This window comes from Pelobates fuscus, chromosome 1 (genome assembly GCF_036172605.1).
Source record: "Pelobates fuscus isolate aPelFus1 chromosome 1, aPelFus1.pri, whole genome shotgun sequence".
Lineage (NCBI taxonomy): Eukaryota > Metazoa > Chordata > Amphibia > Anura > Pelobatidae > Pelobates > Pelobates fuscus.
The window spans coordinates 277,608,806-277,623,956 of NC_086317.1; the positions used below are offsets into that span (position 1 = coordinate 277,608,806).

Genomic DNA, 15,151 nt, shown 5'->3' on the forward strand with positions numbered 1-15,151 from the left:
CTCCCTCCGTTGGAGGTTGATCTTTATTCATACCATCAAAACTTGGGACATAGTATCAGGACGAGTTTGGGGAGGCATTGCCCATTTTATCTTTTTCTATTTCAGTCAAGTTTTAAGGGATTCTCTACCCTATCAATAAGTCTAAATACGTGCAGGAAGGATAGACACCCTTGAAGCTGATTTTTGGCTTAACTATTTATGACTACTTTGTCACACAGTATTTGTTCACTTGTTGAACAAGCAGAAGAGTAAACTGGAGTGACTGCTCATAGAACTTGCCTGCCAAGTGAGGCATTAATGGACGCAAAATTTATCAAAATGACATTTGTCATAAGTATGCAAGGATGACCAAGTGGCTACTTTGCAAATGTGTCTCAGGTGGTAGCCACCCATCTCGTAGAGTAGGTGGTAATTCTGTCTGGCATTAGAATAAAAAGAAAATAAGACAGTGGGTACTGCCACAGGCGCTATACCCTAGGGTAATCGTGCCAGGTGTAACCACTAGTCTTAAGTACCGAAATGAGACACCAGGGGTCTCAAGGGGCTTAACCACAACGTATGAATAGACAAAAAACAGTAGATGCTACTAGTCTCAATGCGAGCCCTGAGGCCAGATGCATCTCCTGGATATAAATATAGCACTGTAGAGTAGAAATATCGAAATACTGGCTAGTATGAAAATAATAACAATAAATATAAAAGTAAAAATAAATAAATACATACATACAGGTCGTCAGACCAAAGGTCAGTGAATAAACCTGCTGAATCAAAGATTTAATCTAGTGTAATGAAGATGCTACCTCCCCCACGACAGCAAATGCATGGTCATAAATCAACATTGTTTCAAATTCAGCTGCCTAAGTGTAATTAAGATACTCATGAAAATTAATTTTGGCCCATTTGTGTGCCATGAACGTTGGGAATTTTGTGCTAGTGGCATGGAAATGATGTATGGTGAGTGCATATTATCTCATTCATTGAATGTAGTGTACTTGTAAGTTTAACCATGTAATGATTTGTTATTTCCATTAAGATAGTAGAATAGTGATTATTTTTAGCTTGTTCTGACTGTGTTTATTGAAGTCTTTACATATCAATCCCAGACTGTCAATTTGCCTGGTGTTGCCAGAACATAAATGCCATTTTAGGATAGGGGAATTACTTTTTAATTTAACCTTAAAAGGTTCCTACCACTTCTCATGATTTCAAATACTATGTTTATGAATTTCCTATGGTTATTAAATATGTAAAAACATAATTAACCCCATAAGGACAGGGGGCGTTCTATGCCATCCTTTTTGGGGTGCCTCTAAACGGCGGAGGGCAGCATAGAACGTCCCCGCCGTCCAGGGCACTTACCGGGTCCCCGCTGATCCCACGCCGGCGGTCGCGATCTTAGGTATCTGCCTGGGAGGTCAGACAGACCCCCTCTGCCTGATCCAGCCCTCTAGGGGCATCTGATCGCGGGGTACTCGCGACCACATGGCCGGAATAGCCGGCTTATGCTGTGCCTGCAGGGGGACTGCCTGAGCTCTCATGCTGTCCCCTTCATGCCTGTAAAACAGTATTAAAAAGTTAATAAAAGTTATAAAACAGTTTATAAATCAAATAAAAAGTACATATATATATATATGATATATGTACAGTATCTCACAAAAGTGAGTACACCCCTCACATTTTTGTAAATATTTTATCATATCTTTTCATGTAACAACACTGAAGAAATGACACTCTGCTACAATGTAAAGTACCGTATATACTCGAGTATAAGCCGACCCGAATATAAGCCGAGGCCCCTAATTTTACCCAAAAAAACTGTGAAAACTTATTGACTCGAGTATAAGACTAGGGTGGAAAATGCAGCAGCTACTGGTAAATTTCTAAATCAAATTAGATCCTAAAAAAGTTATATTAACTGAATATTTATTTACAGTGTGTGTATATAATGAATGCAGTGTGTATGAATGCAGTGTGTATATAATGAATGGAGTGCAATGTGTGTATATGAGTGCAGTGTGTGTATAATGAATGCAGTGCAGTGTGTATGCAGTGTGTATATAATGAATGCAGTGTGTGAGTGCAGTGTGTAAATAATGAATTCAGTGTGTATGTATGAGTGCAGTGTGTATGTATGAGTGCAGTGTGTGTGTATGAATGCAGTGTGTATATAATGAATGGAGTGCAGTGTGTGTGTATAAGTGCAGTGTGTATATAATGAATGCAGTGCAGTGTGTGTATATAATGAATGCAGTGCAGTATGTATGAATGCAGTGTGTGTATGAATGCAGTGTGTATATAATGAATGCAGTGCAGTGTGTGTATGAATGCAGTGTGTGTATATAATGAATGCAGTGCAGTGTGTGTATGAGTGTGTGTATGAATGCAGTGTGTGTGAGTGCAGTGTGTGTGTGTGAGTGCAGAGCATTGGCGGGGGTGGGCATTTTATTAATTATTATTATTTAATTATTGTAATATATATATTTTTTTAATGTTGTTATTATTTTTTTATTATTATTATTTTTATATTTTATTATTATTTTTTAAATTTATTTTTTCGTCCCCCCTCCCTGCTTGTTAGCTGGCCAGGGAGGGGGGCTCTCACTCCCTGGTGGTCCAGTGGATGGGCTGTAGGAGGGGGGCTGTCAGGAAGCTGTAACTTACCTTCACCACAGCTCCTGTCAGCTCCCTTCTCTCTCCTCCGTCCGTGCAGCTCCCAGGTCAGCTTCCTCTGCAACTCTCGCGGCCGCGCGGAGCGTTGCCACGGTAACCCGTGGCAATGCTCTGACCCCGCGGCTCTCGCGAGAGTTGCAGAGGGAGCTGACCTGGGAGCTGCACGGACGGAGGAGAGAGAAGGGAGCTGACAGGAGCTGCGGTGAAGGTAAGTTACAGCTTCCTGACAGCCCCCAGTCCTTGTCTGTATTATGGCAATGAAAATTGCCATAATACAGACAACTGACTCGAGTATAAGACGAGTGAGTGTTTTTCAGCACAAAAAATGTGCTGAAAAACTCGTCTTATACTAGAGTATATACGGTAGTAAGTGTACAGCCTGTATAACAGTGTAAATTTGCTGTCCCCTCAAAATAACTCAACACGCAGCCATTAATGTCTAAACCGTTGGCAACAAAAGTGAGTACACCCCTAAGTGGAATATATATATATATATATATATATATATATATATATATATATATATATATATACCGTATTTATCGGCGTATAACACGCACTTTTTTCCCCTGAAAATAGGGGAAAAATCGTGGGTGCGTGTTATACGCCGATATCCCATATTTACTTACCTGTCCTGAAGCGTGGGCCGGCTTCACAGCTTGCACCGCGGTACAGGAACTTTAATTTCATGTTCCAGTTTCCGGCGGGACTGAAAGGAAGTGTGCACAATAGTGTGCACACTTCCTTTCAGTCCCGCCGGAAACCGGAACATGAAATTAAAGTTCCTGTACCGCGGTGCAAGCTGTGAAGCCGGCCCACGCTTCAGGACAGGTAATTATGGGAGGGGGGGGAAGTACACTATGGGAGGGGAGGGGGGAGAATACTATGGGGGGGGAGAATACTATGGGAGGGGAGGGGGAAAATACTATGGGAGGGGGGAGAATACTATGGGAGGGGAGGGGGGAGAATACTATGGGAGGGGAGGGGGGGAGAATACTATGGGAGGGGAGGGGGGGAGAATACTATGGGAGGGGAGGGGGGGAGAATACTATGGGAGGGGAGGGGGGGAGAATACTATGGGAGGGGAGGGGGGAATACTATGGGAGGGGAGGGGGAGAATACTATGGGAGGGGGGAGAATACAATGGGAGGGGAGGGGGGAGAATACTATGGGAGGTGAGGGGGAGAATATTATGGGAGGGGAGGGGGAGAATACTATGGGAGGGGAGGGGGGGAGAATACTATGGGAGGGGAGGGGGGGAGAATACTATGGGAGGGGAGGGGGGGAGAATACTATGGGAGGGGAGGGGGAGAATACTATGGGAGGGAGGGGGGAGAATACTATGGGAGGGGGGGGGGGAGAATACTATGGGAGGGGGGGGGGAGAATACTATGGGAGGGGAGGGGGGAGAATACTATGGGAGGGGAGGGGGGGAGAATACTATGGGAGGGGAGGGGGGAGAATACTATGGGAGGGGAGGGGGGGAGAATACTATGGGAGGGGAGGGGGGAGAATACTATGGGAGGGGGGGGAATACTATGGAAAGGGGGGACACTATGGGATGAGGGGGGAACACTATGGGATGAGGGGGGAACACTATGGGATGAGGGGGGAATACTATGGGAGGGGGGGAAATTTCCTGGAATTTCTTTCTAAAAATGAGGTGCGTGTTATACGCCGGTGCGTGTTATACGCCGATAAATACGGTGTATATATATATATATATATATATATATATATATATATATATATATATATATATATATATATATATATATATATATATATATGATCTAAGTACATTTATATACACATACATACATCATTATTAAAAGTGTATTTTAATATTAATACAGTATATATATATATATTATTTATATAATTAGAATGACATTAATTATATATGTGTATATATAAATAATAAATAAATTGAAAAAAATTAAATAAAAAAAATGTAAAAATAAAATCATATACCTGTTTAAATTCGTTCTAACTGTGGGGGGCGGAGCCAAACTAGCTAACAGCCTAGTCGCACATTTCATGAGCTCCTGCAGTGTGGGCCCAAATACCATGAATATCTAAAACCTACGAGCTGGAAACTACCTACAATTGGGATCAACACAAAGAGGAAGCTCTTACAGGCCTGCCGGTACCATCCGCGACACCGAACTCAACCGGGATCCGTATCGGCACCATGAGGCCTAGTGGAGGCACGGGGGACAAACTGCCGCCTTCCCGCCAGATGCCAACCGCACCAAGCGTATGGAACACACTCTCCCTACCCCCCCATGGACCAATGGGTGATATCTCTGTCCCCACCGGACAGGGTGCTCCGACCTCCACATCAAGCGACGGACACAGCGACCCCCATAAACAAAGTGGAGACGGGGCCCACAAGATGGTGGATCACCCTGACATGCGAGTGTGAGTTAAGCGATGGCACCAAACTCATACGGCAGTACCCAAAGACTGCACAGGAGACTCTATAGATAAAATCTTCGATCACTTCTGGGCAAAATTGGAGGCTTACATGCAGCTTGAAACCCCATGCCGAAAAACGACCGCAAGGGTCGGAGCCGAAGGCGGACGGAGGACTGGGGACACTCACCAGGGCAACTCCATGACCCACACCATAGTGTCCCATATCCAATGCCCTCCCGGGCTGAGAGCAACACAGGGTTTGACCTGGAGGTGCCGGCTACACTGGCGGAGAGTAGCACAGCGACCACGTAAGCGACTGCCTGAATATCACAGCACTACCCTGCAAGGGGCAACCCTGGGACCCACCAAACGACTCGCAGCAGCAGCAGCAGCACGGCAATCCAGGTGCACAATGGCGGAGGGAGCCCTGTGGCGCACCACAACTACATGGACACAGACCCTCTCAGACCAAGCACACGGAGAGCCACCGGTCGCACAAAGACTCACAAGACCGAACCAAACCAGACGGGGAACCGATCCCTGTCACAGACCGACAGGAAAGCAAAAGGAGACACCTTGTCGAGCCACAACTTGGTCTACCCAGAGAAGTACACCAGAGGCATCGGCTGAGTGCCACCCCGTCCCCGGCTCACGGTCTGGCTACTTTTCATGACTTAAATTGCTGGACAATCAGAGAAGCACCCACACCTACACACTCACGTAGTTATGTTCCACTACATAGCCCTATAAGGGGATACGGGCCAGACACACTCATATAGCTTACATTTTTTGGTTTTTCTTATTCATTTCCCTACCTGTTAGTATGGCATCACCTTTTCTCACTGCTCTAGCTATTATTATTATTATTATTTATATAGCGCCAACAAATTTCGTAGCGCTGTACAATGGATGGACTAACAGACACATAATTGAGCTATACCCTAGGCTTCGTAAACTACACACCATCATATTTGTACTGGGCAACGTATGGGTACAAAAAGCACACCGAGAAGGTCCTGAAAAGTCTTGTTGTTACCTTAAATTTTAGCGTATCTCCTACCCGATTTCTCATTGTCAGCATATGCTCACACTAAAGTAAAGCGGGAACCCTCACAAACACAGCGAATTGTGTGCCCTAAGCAACACAGTACCACCACTCGGTGATAGCCTGATAGCATGATTACGACAACGTAGTTAACACTTATTAATCACTACAAAAATAAATAAAAATGTGCATGTCTAATCTTTTACCCCGAATGTAAAACTTGAAATGACGCGAGAGGATTGCCGTTACATCGAGCCTAACTGTACTTATCTATTGCACGGCAAAAAAATAAAAATAAATTGTTCTAACTGTATTTTGAGATTAATATACATATATATTTAAATCAAGATACATTTAGAATGAAGTTATAAATACATATATATATATATATATATATATATATATATATATATATATATTCTACAAATATATTTATATAATATTTTTACATAATTAAGTCATTTTATTAATTACAATATGAGGGACCTGCCTGACAACCCAGGTAAAAAAGTCCAGATAATTTGGTTCGGAAGCCCTATGTTTAACCCTGTAACTTTCCAGGACACCATACAAACCTGTACATGGAGACTTCACTGAACACAAATATTAGTGTTTCAAAATAGTAAAACATATCACAACGATTATATAGCCAGTGAAAGTGCCATTTTTTGCATTTTTCACACACAAACGACACTTTCACTGATGATATCATTGTTGTAATACACTTTACTGGTTTGAAATACTAATATTTGTGTTCAGCGAAGTCTCCCGAGTATAGCAGTACCCACCATGTACAGGTTTTTTGGTGTATTCAAAGTTACTGAGTCAAATATAAGGCTTGCATTTCCTTTTTTTTCACATTGAAATTTGCCAGATTTGGTTATGTTGCCTTTGAGACCCTATGGTCAGTGGCAGAACTACTGCGGTCGCAGGGGTTGCAGCTGCGACCGCGCCCTGCGGACCCCTGCGACCGCGATGCCTGCCTCCATGTGTTACGGCCCAGGGCGGCATGGTATAACCGTCGGGGCTGCACGTTAAGTGGCCCATCGGCTGGCCCATGCTGTTAGGGCCACCCGATGGTTATGAATTTTCAAGGGGCCCGGTCAGCGCTGCGGTGATTTAACAGCGCGACCGGGCCCCCTTCGATGAGGTCAGAGGCTGGGAGGAAGTGACAGCCCCTGTCACTTCCTCCCAGCAACCACCAGGAGCCGCGCGGGAGGAGGGAGTCAGAGTGGGAACTCTGACTCCCATCAGGCTGAGCCACCACTGGACTCCAGGGAAGTCACCCGTCTGCATCTAAAAGGTAGGAAACAGGAGGGTGACTAAAATATTTTGTATATGTGGGTGTTTGTTTGTATGTATGTATGTATGTATGTGTGTCTGTCTGTGTGTATGTATGTATGTATAGAACAATAAAAAAATGCACAACCTAGAAATATAAAACAAAGGGAGACCGCAAAAAGTGTAGATAAAAAAACTAATGATAAAATATAGAATAGACTAAAATGTACTCACAAACGTAAGGATAAAAAGGCGGGGTATACAAAATCTATTCAAGTGCTTCTTTTCTTCTCCTTTTCCAAAATGGAGGCTTAAGACAAAGCACAGAAACAAAACATAGTGTATAACTGTATAAGTAAAAGGATAACTTTATTGTATGCACTTACAAAATAAAAGTAGTAAAAAGGCTCATCAAATCACTCAACGTCTTCCCAGTCAGGAAAAAGAATAACCATCAGGGTTTGGAGACGAGGTAGATAATAGAGTCCACAATAAAATAGCAATCAACTGTAGAAATCCTGCCACCCTACGCGTTTCGTCTTAATGACGTCGTCAGGGGCGTGTGGCAACAATACATACACAACACACAAAACACAGATTTTAAATACCCTGCTAAAAATCCATTACCGACCATTTGGTGCAAATTTTTTGCATGTATGTATGTATGTCTGTGTGTATCTGTATATGTGGGGGGGCAACATATGGGAGGGGGAGACGTATGGGGGTGGGAGGGCAGGGAAATTTACGCACCGGGGCCCCGTGGTTTCTAGTTACGCCTCTGCGTATGGTAGCCCAGGAATTAAAATTACCCCATGATGGCATACCATTTGCAATAGTAGACAATCCAAGGTATTGCAAATGGGGTATGTCCATTCTTTTTTAGTAGCCACTTAGTCACAAACACTGGACAAAATTAACATTCAAATTAGTTTTTCTCATTTTTCACACACAAACAAATATGAACGCTTACTTTGGCCAGTGTTTGTGACTAAGTGGCTACTAAAAAAAGACTGGGCATACCCCATTTGAAATATTAAAACATTGGGTTGTCTACTTTTGCAAATAGTATGCTATCATGGGGGTAATTTTCATTCCTGGGCTACCATATGGTCTCAGAGGCAACATGAGCAGTCTGGCAAATTTGAATTTGTATAAACTGATATATGTAATGTGCTATATTTGACTCTGTAACTTTCCAAAACACCATAAAACATGTACAAGGGGGGTACTGTTTTACTCGGTAGACATCGGTGATTACAAATGTGTGTACTCTATTCCAGTAACATCTAACACTATTATGACAATCACAGTTAAAATGCCAGACAGAACTAAAAAAAATTAAAACATTTCTTAATTTCTTATATTTTTTTTATATTTGTTTGCTGTTTTGCATTGTTATGTATTTAAACTGTATTATGCACAGATCATGAACATATTCCACACTGCTGTGTGATACTACATCAAATACATCTTCAACCTGTTTCTTTCAGGTACGCGAGAGGGATTTGCCCTTTGTGATGCACACTCTGGCAGCAGAGTTCACCATCCTGCAGGTAGTAAATGGAGAGACTGTAGCCGCCGATAACCGGGGTGTGACTAATGGATTTGTGAAGCCCAAACTTGGTAAGAGTTAAACACAGGTATTAACATACCAGATCCATGCTGCAAACGAGCATTGCCTGATCCAAACTTTATTTAAAGGGGTATTCTAGACTCTGTAGCTACTGCAGTCCATTGTAGAGGCTGTTGTCCTCTACACCATTTAATGAATATGTGTTAAACTGTTTTTCAATAGTTTGACACCAATTGGGTGTCCCCATGTGCCTGTAGTATGGCCTCTCGCTGTCCATATTGCTAATGCAGGAGTTCCATTTCTTTATTCATATCAGTTTAGTCCAAGTTTGAATGGCATTCATTGGCTGAGCTCTTAGATGATGAATTATGAAGATTATGAATGCCATTCAAATATAGATGGCACTGATTTTACTATTAAAGAAGTAGAACTTAAGCAATAGTAGTAAAGTGGGGGATTCAGTTTGTGTCAGTGCTATGTAATACATTTGAGCAAAAATTCATTTGAGCTGGATCAACTGAATGACGATTCTGAATCGTTTTACCTGTGATTTTATCCGTACAGGGAAGATCAATTTGAAGATTCTAAATTGATTTGTCCTTGTATAAATTAACAGGAATTCAGTCTATTCTGTAATGTTTACTGGGCTTAGAGTATCTCTTTAAATGGATAAAAGGCAAACTATGGTATTTAGAAAGGCCATTTATTTTAACCCTGAATGGGCCAATGACACGTTTGACCTATCATCATGTAATGAGATTTGTGTTACGTCCGATCTTTATGGCATTAAAACAAACCATTCACCTTTAATCATCCTTTGTGTATGTGATAAAATAATATCTATTACAACAGCATTATTACAAAGGTTTTATTTCTTGTTTTATGCATCGATTTTGAAATGTAATACATTTCCTAGCAACATACAGTACAGCACTGTGTAGAGAGAACCATGAACGAGCACTTGTATCCTGTAAATAATATTGTGAACTACCTGTTCATGTAGTCATTAGTCATGTGGATGAAAACAGGTTGCTTGTTTTTATTTATCTATAAATCAGCAGCAAATTCCTTGGTTCCGTTACAAGAAGGTAATATAAGAATACAGATTTTCCACTCACCACTAGCCATTGGCAAGTGAATATTTAGCCCTGGTGAGTAGAAATTAAGTATACTGTAAAATGGATTCATATTCATGAAGAATGAAAAAAATCTGCTAACTACGTTTATTATCAAAACAGATATATCTGTGTATGTTTATAGTGACTAGAAGGAAAAAAAAAAAAAACATTTCATGTGTTGACTCCCTTTTAGAAGGAGGTTACCAGAAGAATTGTTTGTATTGTATTTCTGTATTTATGTTATATATTTTTTAATTTTTTGCCTTTTTAGTGCAAAGGCCTGTTATTCACCCGCTTTCCAGTCCCAGCAATATGTTTTGTGTGACCAGCCTTGATCCTTATACCCTTCCTTCTGTGACTACACTCCTGATGGATGTTATGTTTTACTCCAATGGGTAAGTACATTAGAAATACAACAAAGATCACAGAATGCTTATGTTCCTCCTTTTATACAAAGTTACGATCTCTTCTACTGATAAAAAAAATATATGTTTACCTTGTTAAAGGATTACTATAGTGTCAGGAAAACAAAGCAGTTTTCCTGACACTATAGAGCCCTGAGGGTGCCCCCACCCTCAAAGTGTCCATAGGAAAGCATTTCTCAATAATATGCCTCCTGCGTCGCAGATGCGCCTCTAGTGGCTGTCTTCTGGACAGACTGGCTTAATCCCAAATGTAAACATAGCAGTTTCTCTGAAACTGCTATGTTTGCATCTGAAGGGTTAAAACCTGGCACCCAGACAGGCACCCAGACCACCCAGACCACTTCATTGAGCTGAAGTGGTCTGGGTGATTATAGTGTAACTTTAAGTAACAGAGTGGTTCATAAATTCCAGTGCTGGTAAACTGGACTCAAATAACCCCTTCCTAACCAAACAACGTATGCACAGATTTCTTTACTTTTGCATTACAAACAAGCTTAGATCTTAAAGCCCCACTTACTGCCACTTTGCTCCATAGCTGATCTTCATTCTGCAGAGAAACAAATTGCTCTGCCGTCTTCCATTTTTTCTTTCAATCTTTCTGCAGAAGGATTGTAAATTGCACTTCTTGTTCCCACTCTGGATAGCAGGGTTGTGAGTACACTAGTGGGCTTATTTTCTAGCTGATATAACCTGCAATGTTTTATATGGTATGTATGCTTGGTTTTAGTCAAGTAACTATGCCTATTGTATGTGGATATTGTGCCCCCATATAAATTATTTTTAAGTTCTACTACATCTCCAAAAAATACAATATAGTTTCTTACAAATAACCAGCAGCATAATTTGACATTTTATTATCTGTTTTGTTCCACCTTCTGCTTTGCATTCCATATTTGAAAGAAAATTAAATGCGGGATTTTGATTTTTTTTGGGGGGGGCGGGGGGGGGGGGGGTTTAAACTTGATTTTTACAAAAATAACTTATTAGTGAAGGTCAGGCTGAGACCATGTAAAAAGGATAAGTAGAACACATATGTTATGCAAGCATTCACTGGGAAAGCCTTATCTTAAAGGATCTGTGATGACTGGAAATTACACACCAGATAGCATTGCGCACAAATTACCAGTATGATATTTTATAACTGTAATAGAAGCACATTATTGTTGATCCTGTTTCTGGAAAGACCATTTGATAATTCTGGTCTTATGCTCCTTTTTAATGGCTCCTCAAAACATTGTAAAGTGGAAACGTTTGTCTGACTCATAACCTTTACACATATTTGCCAACTTATGACAAGCAACTACAGTATGTTGACTTCTTCCAAAAAAACATTTCACTGACATTTCTGGTTTTGATTATATCTCCTTAAAGGCAGACTACAGTCACCAGAACTAAAGCAGCTTAATGCAGTGGTCCTGGTGTCTATAGCAAGTCCTTGCAGGCTGAGCACTGTAAATTATGCCTTTTCAGTGAAAAGCATGGAGATGCTGAATGCTCCCCTTAGAGATTCACTGATTCTATATGAGGAGATGCTGATTGGTGCAACGCAGCGTTTTGCCGTTTATGTGCAATAAGTTTTAAATGCATTGGATTGGCTGAGATCTTCAAGATTGATAACCTCAGCCATGGATGTGGGGCCAGCTGCAGTGAGACCGATGTTGCATGGGAGAAAATGTAAGCATGTTTACCTTTTCCATGAGTTCAAAGGCGGGGTGGGATAGGAAACCTAAAAAGTTAGTTTAACACAATAGTGTTAAGAATACATGTTTGTATTAGTGTTCCTTTAATGTTGTTTTTTCTGTGTAGGAGTATGTATGTGAAATACAATATGGGTACTTTACATTAATGTGTTTTGCATGGTTTCCATGCATTCTAAACTGGAAGATATCGGTATTTTATAACGATTGTGAGCAACTATTTTTGAGATGTTTATTCTTTTGTTTTCAGAGTAAAAGATTCAGGGGTTGGCAGTGAGGAGTCTGGTCATATCCGCTTCTTCTCCTTTTCTCTGATTGAGGGCTACATTTCCCTGGTTATGGATGTGCAAACACAGAAAAGGTGAGGGCTACTTTCTAGAATTATGGTGCCAATGCACCCCAGGACACAATGTGACCCATTAATTTATTTATTTATTTTTTAATGGTTCCTTTATTGGTATATTTACAACATAAAATAGTTGACTTTTATTTATATATGTATTTATGTTTAATCAGTGTCTGGGACTGTCCGTATGTCCATTCCTCCTCTTTCTCTCTCTTTAGTCTTGCATTGGGTTCAGTAATCTGTGTGTTTGCTTTTCTTTCTTCTTCTTTTTTTTTTTTTTTTTGTCTCAGGCTAGCTAGATATTGTATGTACATACTCATTCTGTTCAAAGCAGAATTAAAATCATACAAGCTAAGCTTGACTATTTTGACCTGACTTTAACCCCTTAAGGACAGAGCTTCAGAAGCTTGTCTTTCACTTAATGACACAAGCATTTTTTGCTGTTTGCGTTCAACTGCAATTTGCATTTTACTAATTTATTGCACCGACGCATATTATATACCGTTTTTTAAAGGACAGAAAGGGATTTGATTTGTAACATATATTTACATAAATGCTTATTTATTATTAAAAAAATACAGAAAAATGCAAAAGAAGAAACATTTTGATTTTTTTTTTTTACAGTTTTTGCAATAATAATGTGTGCACAATTAGTGCAGGTTAAGGAAAGTAATTAAAAAGAAAATCATTTAGTTGTTCTGATTTACAGAATATATAATGTGTCTGGGATTTCAAGTTTTTTTTGGTAGTTACAGGTCACAAAGCACAAGGAGTAAAATAAACTTTTAATGTGGAGCGATTTTAGAATTTGGTATGTTTGTCTTGTAAGCTTAATAGCCATAAAAGAAAACAAAATTGCCACACAAAAGTATATATTTATATAAAGTAGACACCACAGGCTATTTACCTAAGGTTGTTTTGGCACTTTCTACGTAGCCATTTTACCGCCAACCTCTGCTAAATATTGGAGTAAAATTGTGTTTTTTGGGGGTTTTCGCACACAAACGTATAACAAAGAACTTCTCATGTGTATTTTGTAAAGTTGGTGTGTGCTATTCCTGTACAAAGCTTTTTATGTGTTCAGTTACTTCTGCTGAGTACAACGGTACCCCCATTGTATGTCTTTGGCACTATTTTGTGAAGCTACAATGCCATATAGGAGACCTGTCCTTTTCAGTATTCACAGTAGAATTTTGAGAGACGGATTTAATGAGCCTATGCTTCCATTTGGGGTATTATAACAGTTTGACTGTTCAAAAAAAACCACAAAGGCCTACCATTTGTAAAAGTAGACACTCCAGGGTATCTCATAAGGTGCATATTGTGCCTTAACATGCCCCCATTTTTTTACCATTACATGCCAAATTATGTGGTAAAAAATAATTTTGTGCATTTTTTACATACGGATTGCATTTTTGCTGGGCATTTTGTATATTTCATATGTGCCACTGAGTTCAAACCCCCCAAATTATGCTCAGCTAAGTCTTCTGAGTAAAAGGACACCCCCATTGTATGTCTATGGCACTAATTCGTGAAGCTACAGTGCCATACAGGAGACCTGTCCTTTTCAGTATTCACAGTAGAATTTTGAGAGACGGATTTAATGAGCCTATGCTTCCATTTGGGGTATTATAACAGTTTGACTGTTCAAAAAAACTCCACAAAGGCCTACCATTTGTAAAAGTAGACACTCCAGGGTATATCATAAGGTGCATATTGTGCCTTAGCATGCCCCCATTTTTTCACCAATATATGCCAAAGTATGTGGTAAAAAATAATTTGGGGCATTTTTTTACATACGGATTGCATTTTTGCTGGGCATTTTGTATATTTCATATGTGCCACTAAGTTCAAAACCTCCAAATTATGCTCAGCTAAGTCTTCTGAGTAAAAAGACATCCCCAATGAATGTCTTTGGCACTATTTTGTGAAGCTACAGTGCCATATAGGAGACCAAGCCATATCAGTTTTTACAGAACTTTGAATTTTGATGCTGTGCAATTTCCAAGCATCTTCGCAGGTTTTAAATTCAAACTACCCCACAAAGGCCTACCATTTCTTAAAGTAGACACCCAAGGGTATTTCAAAAGGCATATTTTGAACCTTAGCGTGGGATAATTTTTCCACTAGCTTGTACCAGGTGTAGTGGTAATAAGCGTTTTTTCTGCCTTTTGGACACACAAAGTGAGTTTGCACAGTATATTTTGCAAACCTTATGTGTGCTACGACTGTATAATACTTCATATGTTGCTCAGCTATGTCAGCTGAGTACAAAAATACCCCCGTATGTACCTTTGCCAGGTATATGTGGACATCAGAGGGGCACATTTGGGACATAGTCATTCCAGTTTTTTTCAAACTTTAAATTTTTACGCTGTGCCCATGTCCTATTTTAGAGTATTTTACCAGGCTATATAATTCAAACTACCCCACAAAGGCATACCATTTCTTAAAGAAGACATCCCAGGGTATTTCAAAAGGCATATTTTGAACCTTGGCGTGGGATCATTTTTCCGCTAGCTTGTACCAGGTGTAGTGGTAATAAGCGTTTTTTCTGCCGTTTTGACACACAAAG

At 40.3% G+C, this 15,151-nt stretch overlaps 1 protein-coding gene across 1 annotated transcript in view; it reads left to right on the top strand.

The window, feature by feature from the left end:
* CASTOR2 (cytosolic arginine sensor for mTORC1 subunit 2) overlaps positions 1 to 15,151 on the top strand; it is a 199,495-nt gene that overhangs the window by 165,414 nt on the left and 18,930 nt on the right. The window contains exons 4-6 of the mRNA XM_063457400.1: positions 8,908 to 9,040; positions 10,380 to 10,503; positions 12,481 to 12,591. Of these exons, the coding sequence (XP_063313470.1) occupies positions 8,908 to 9,040; positions 10,380 to 10,503; positions 12,481 to 12,591 (368 nt within the window). The remainder of the gene's footprint in view (positions 1 to 8,907; positions 9,041 to 10,379; positions 10,504 to 12,480; positions 12,592 to 15,151) is intronic.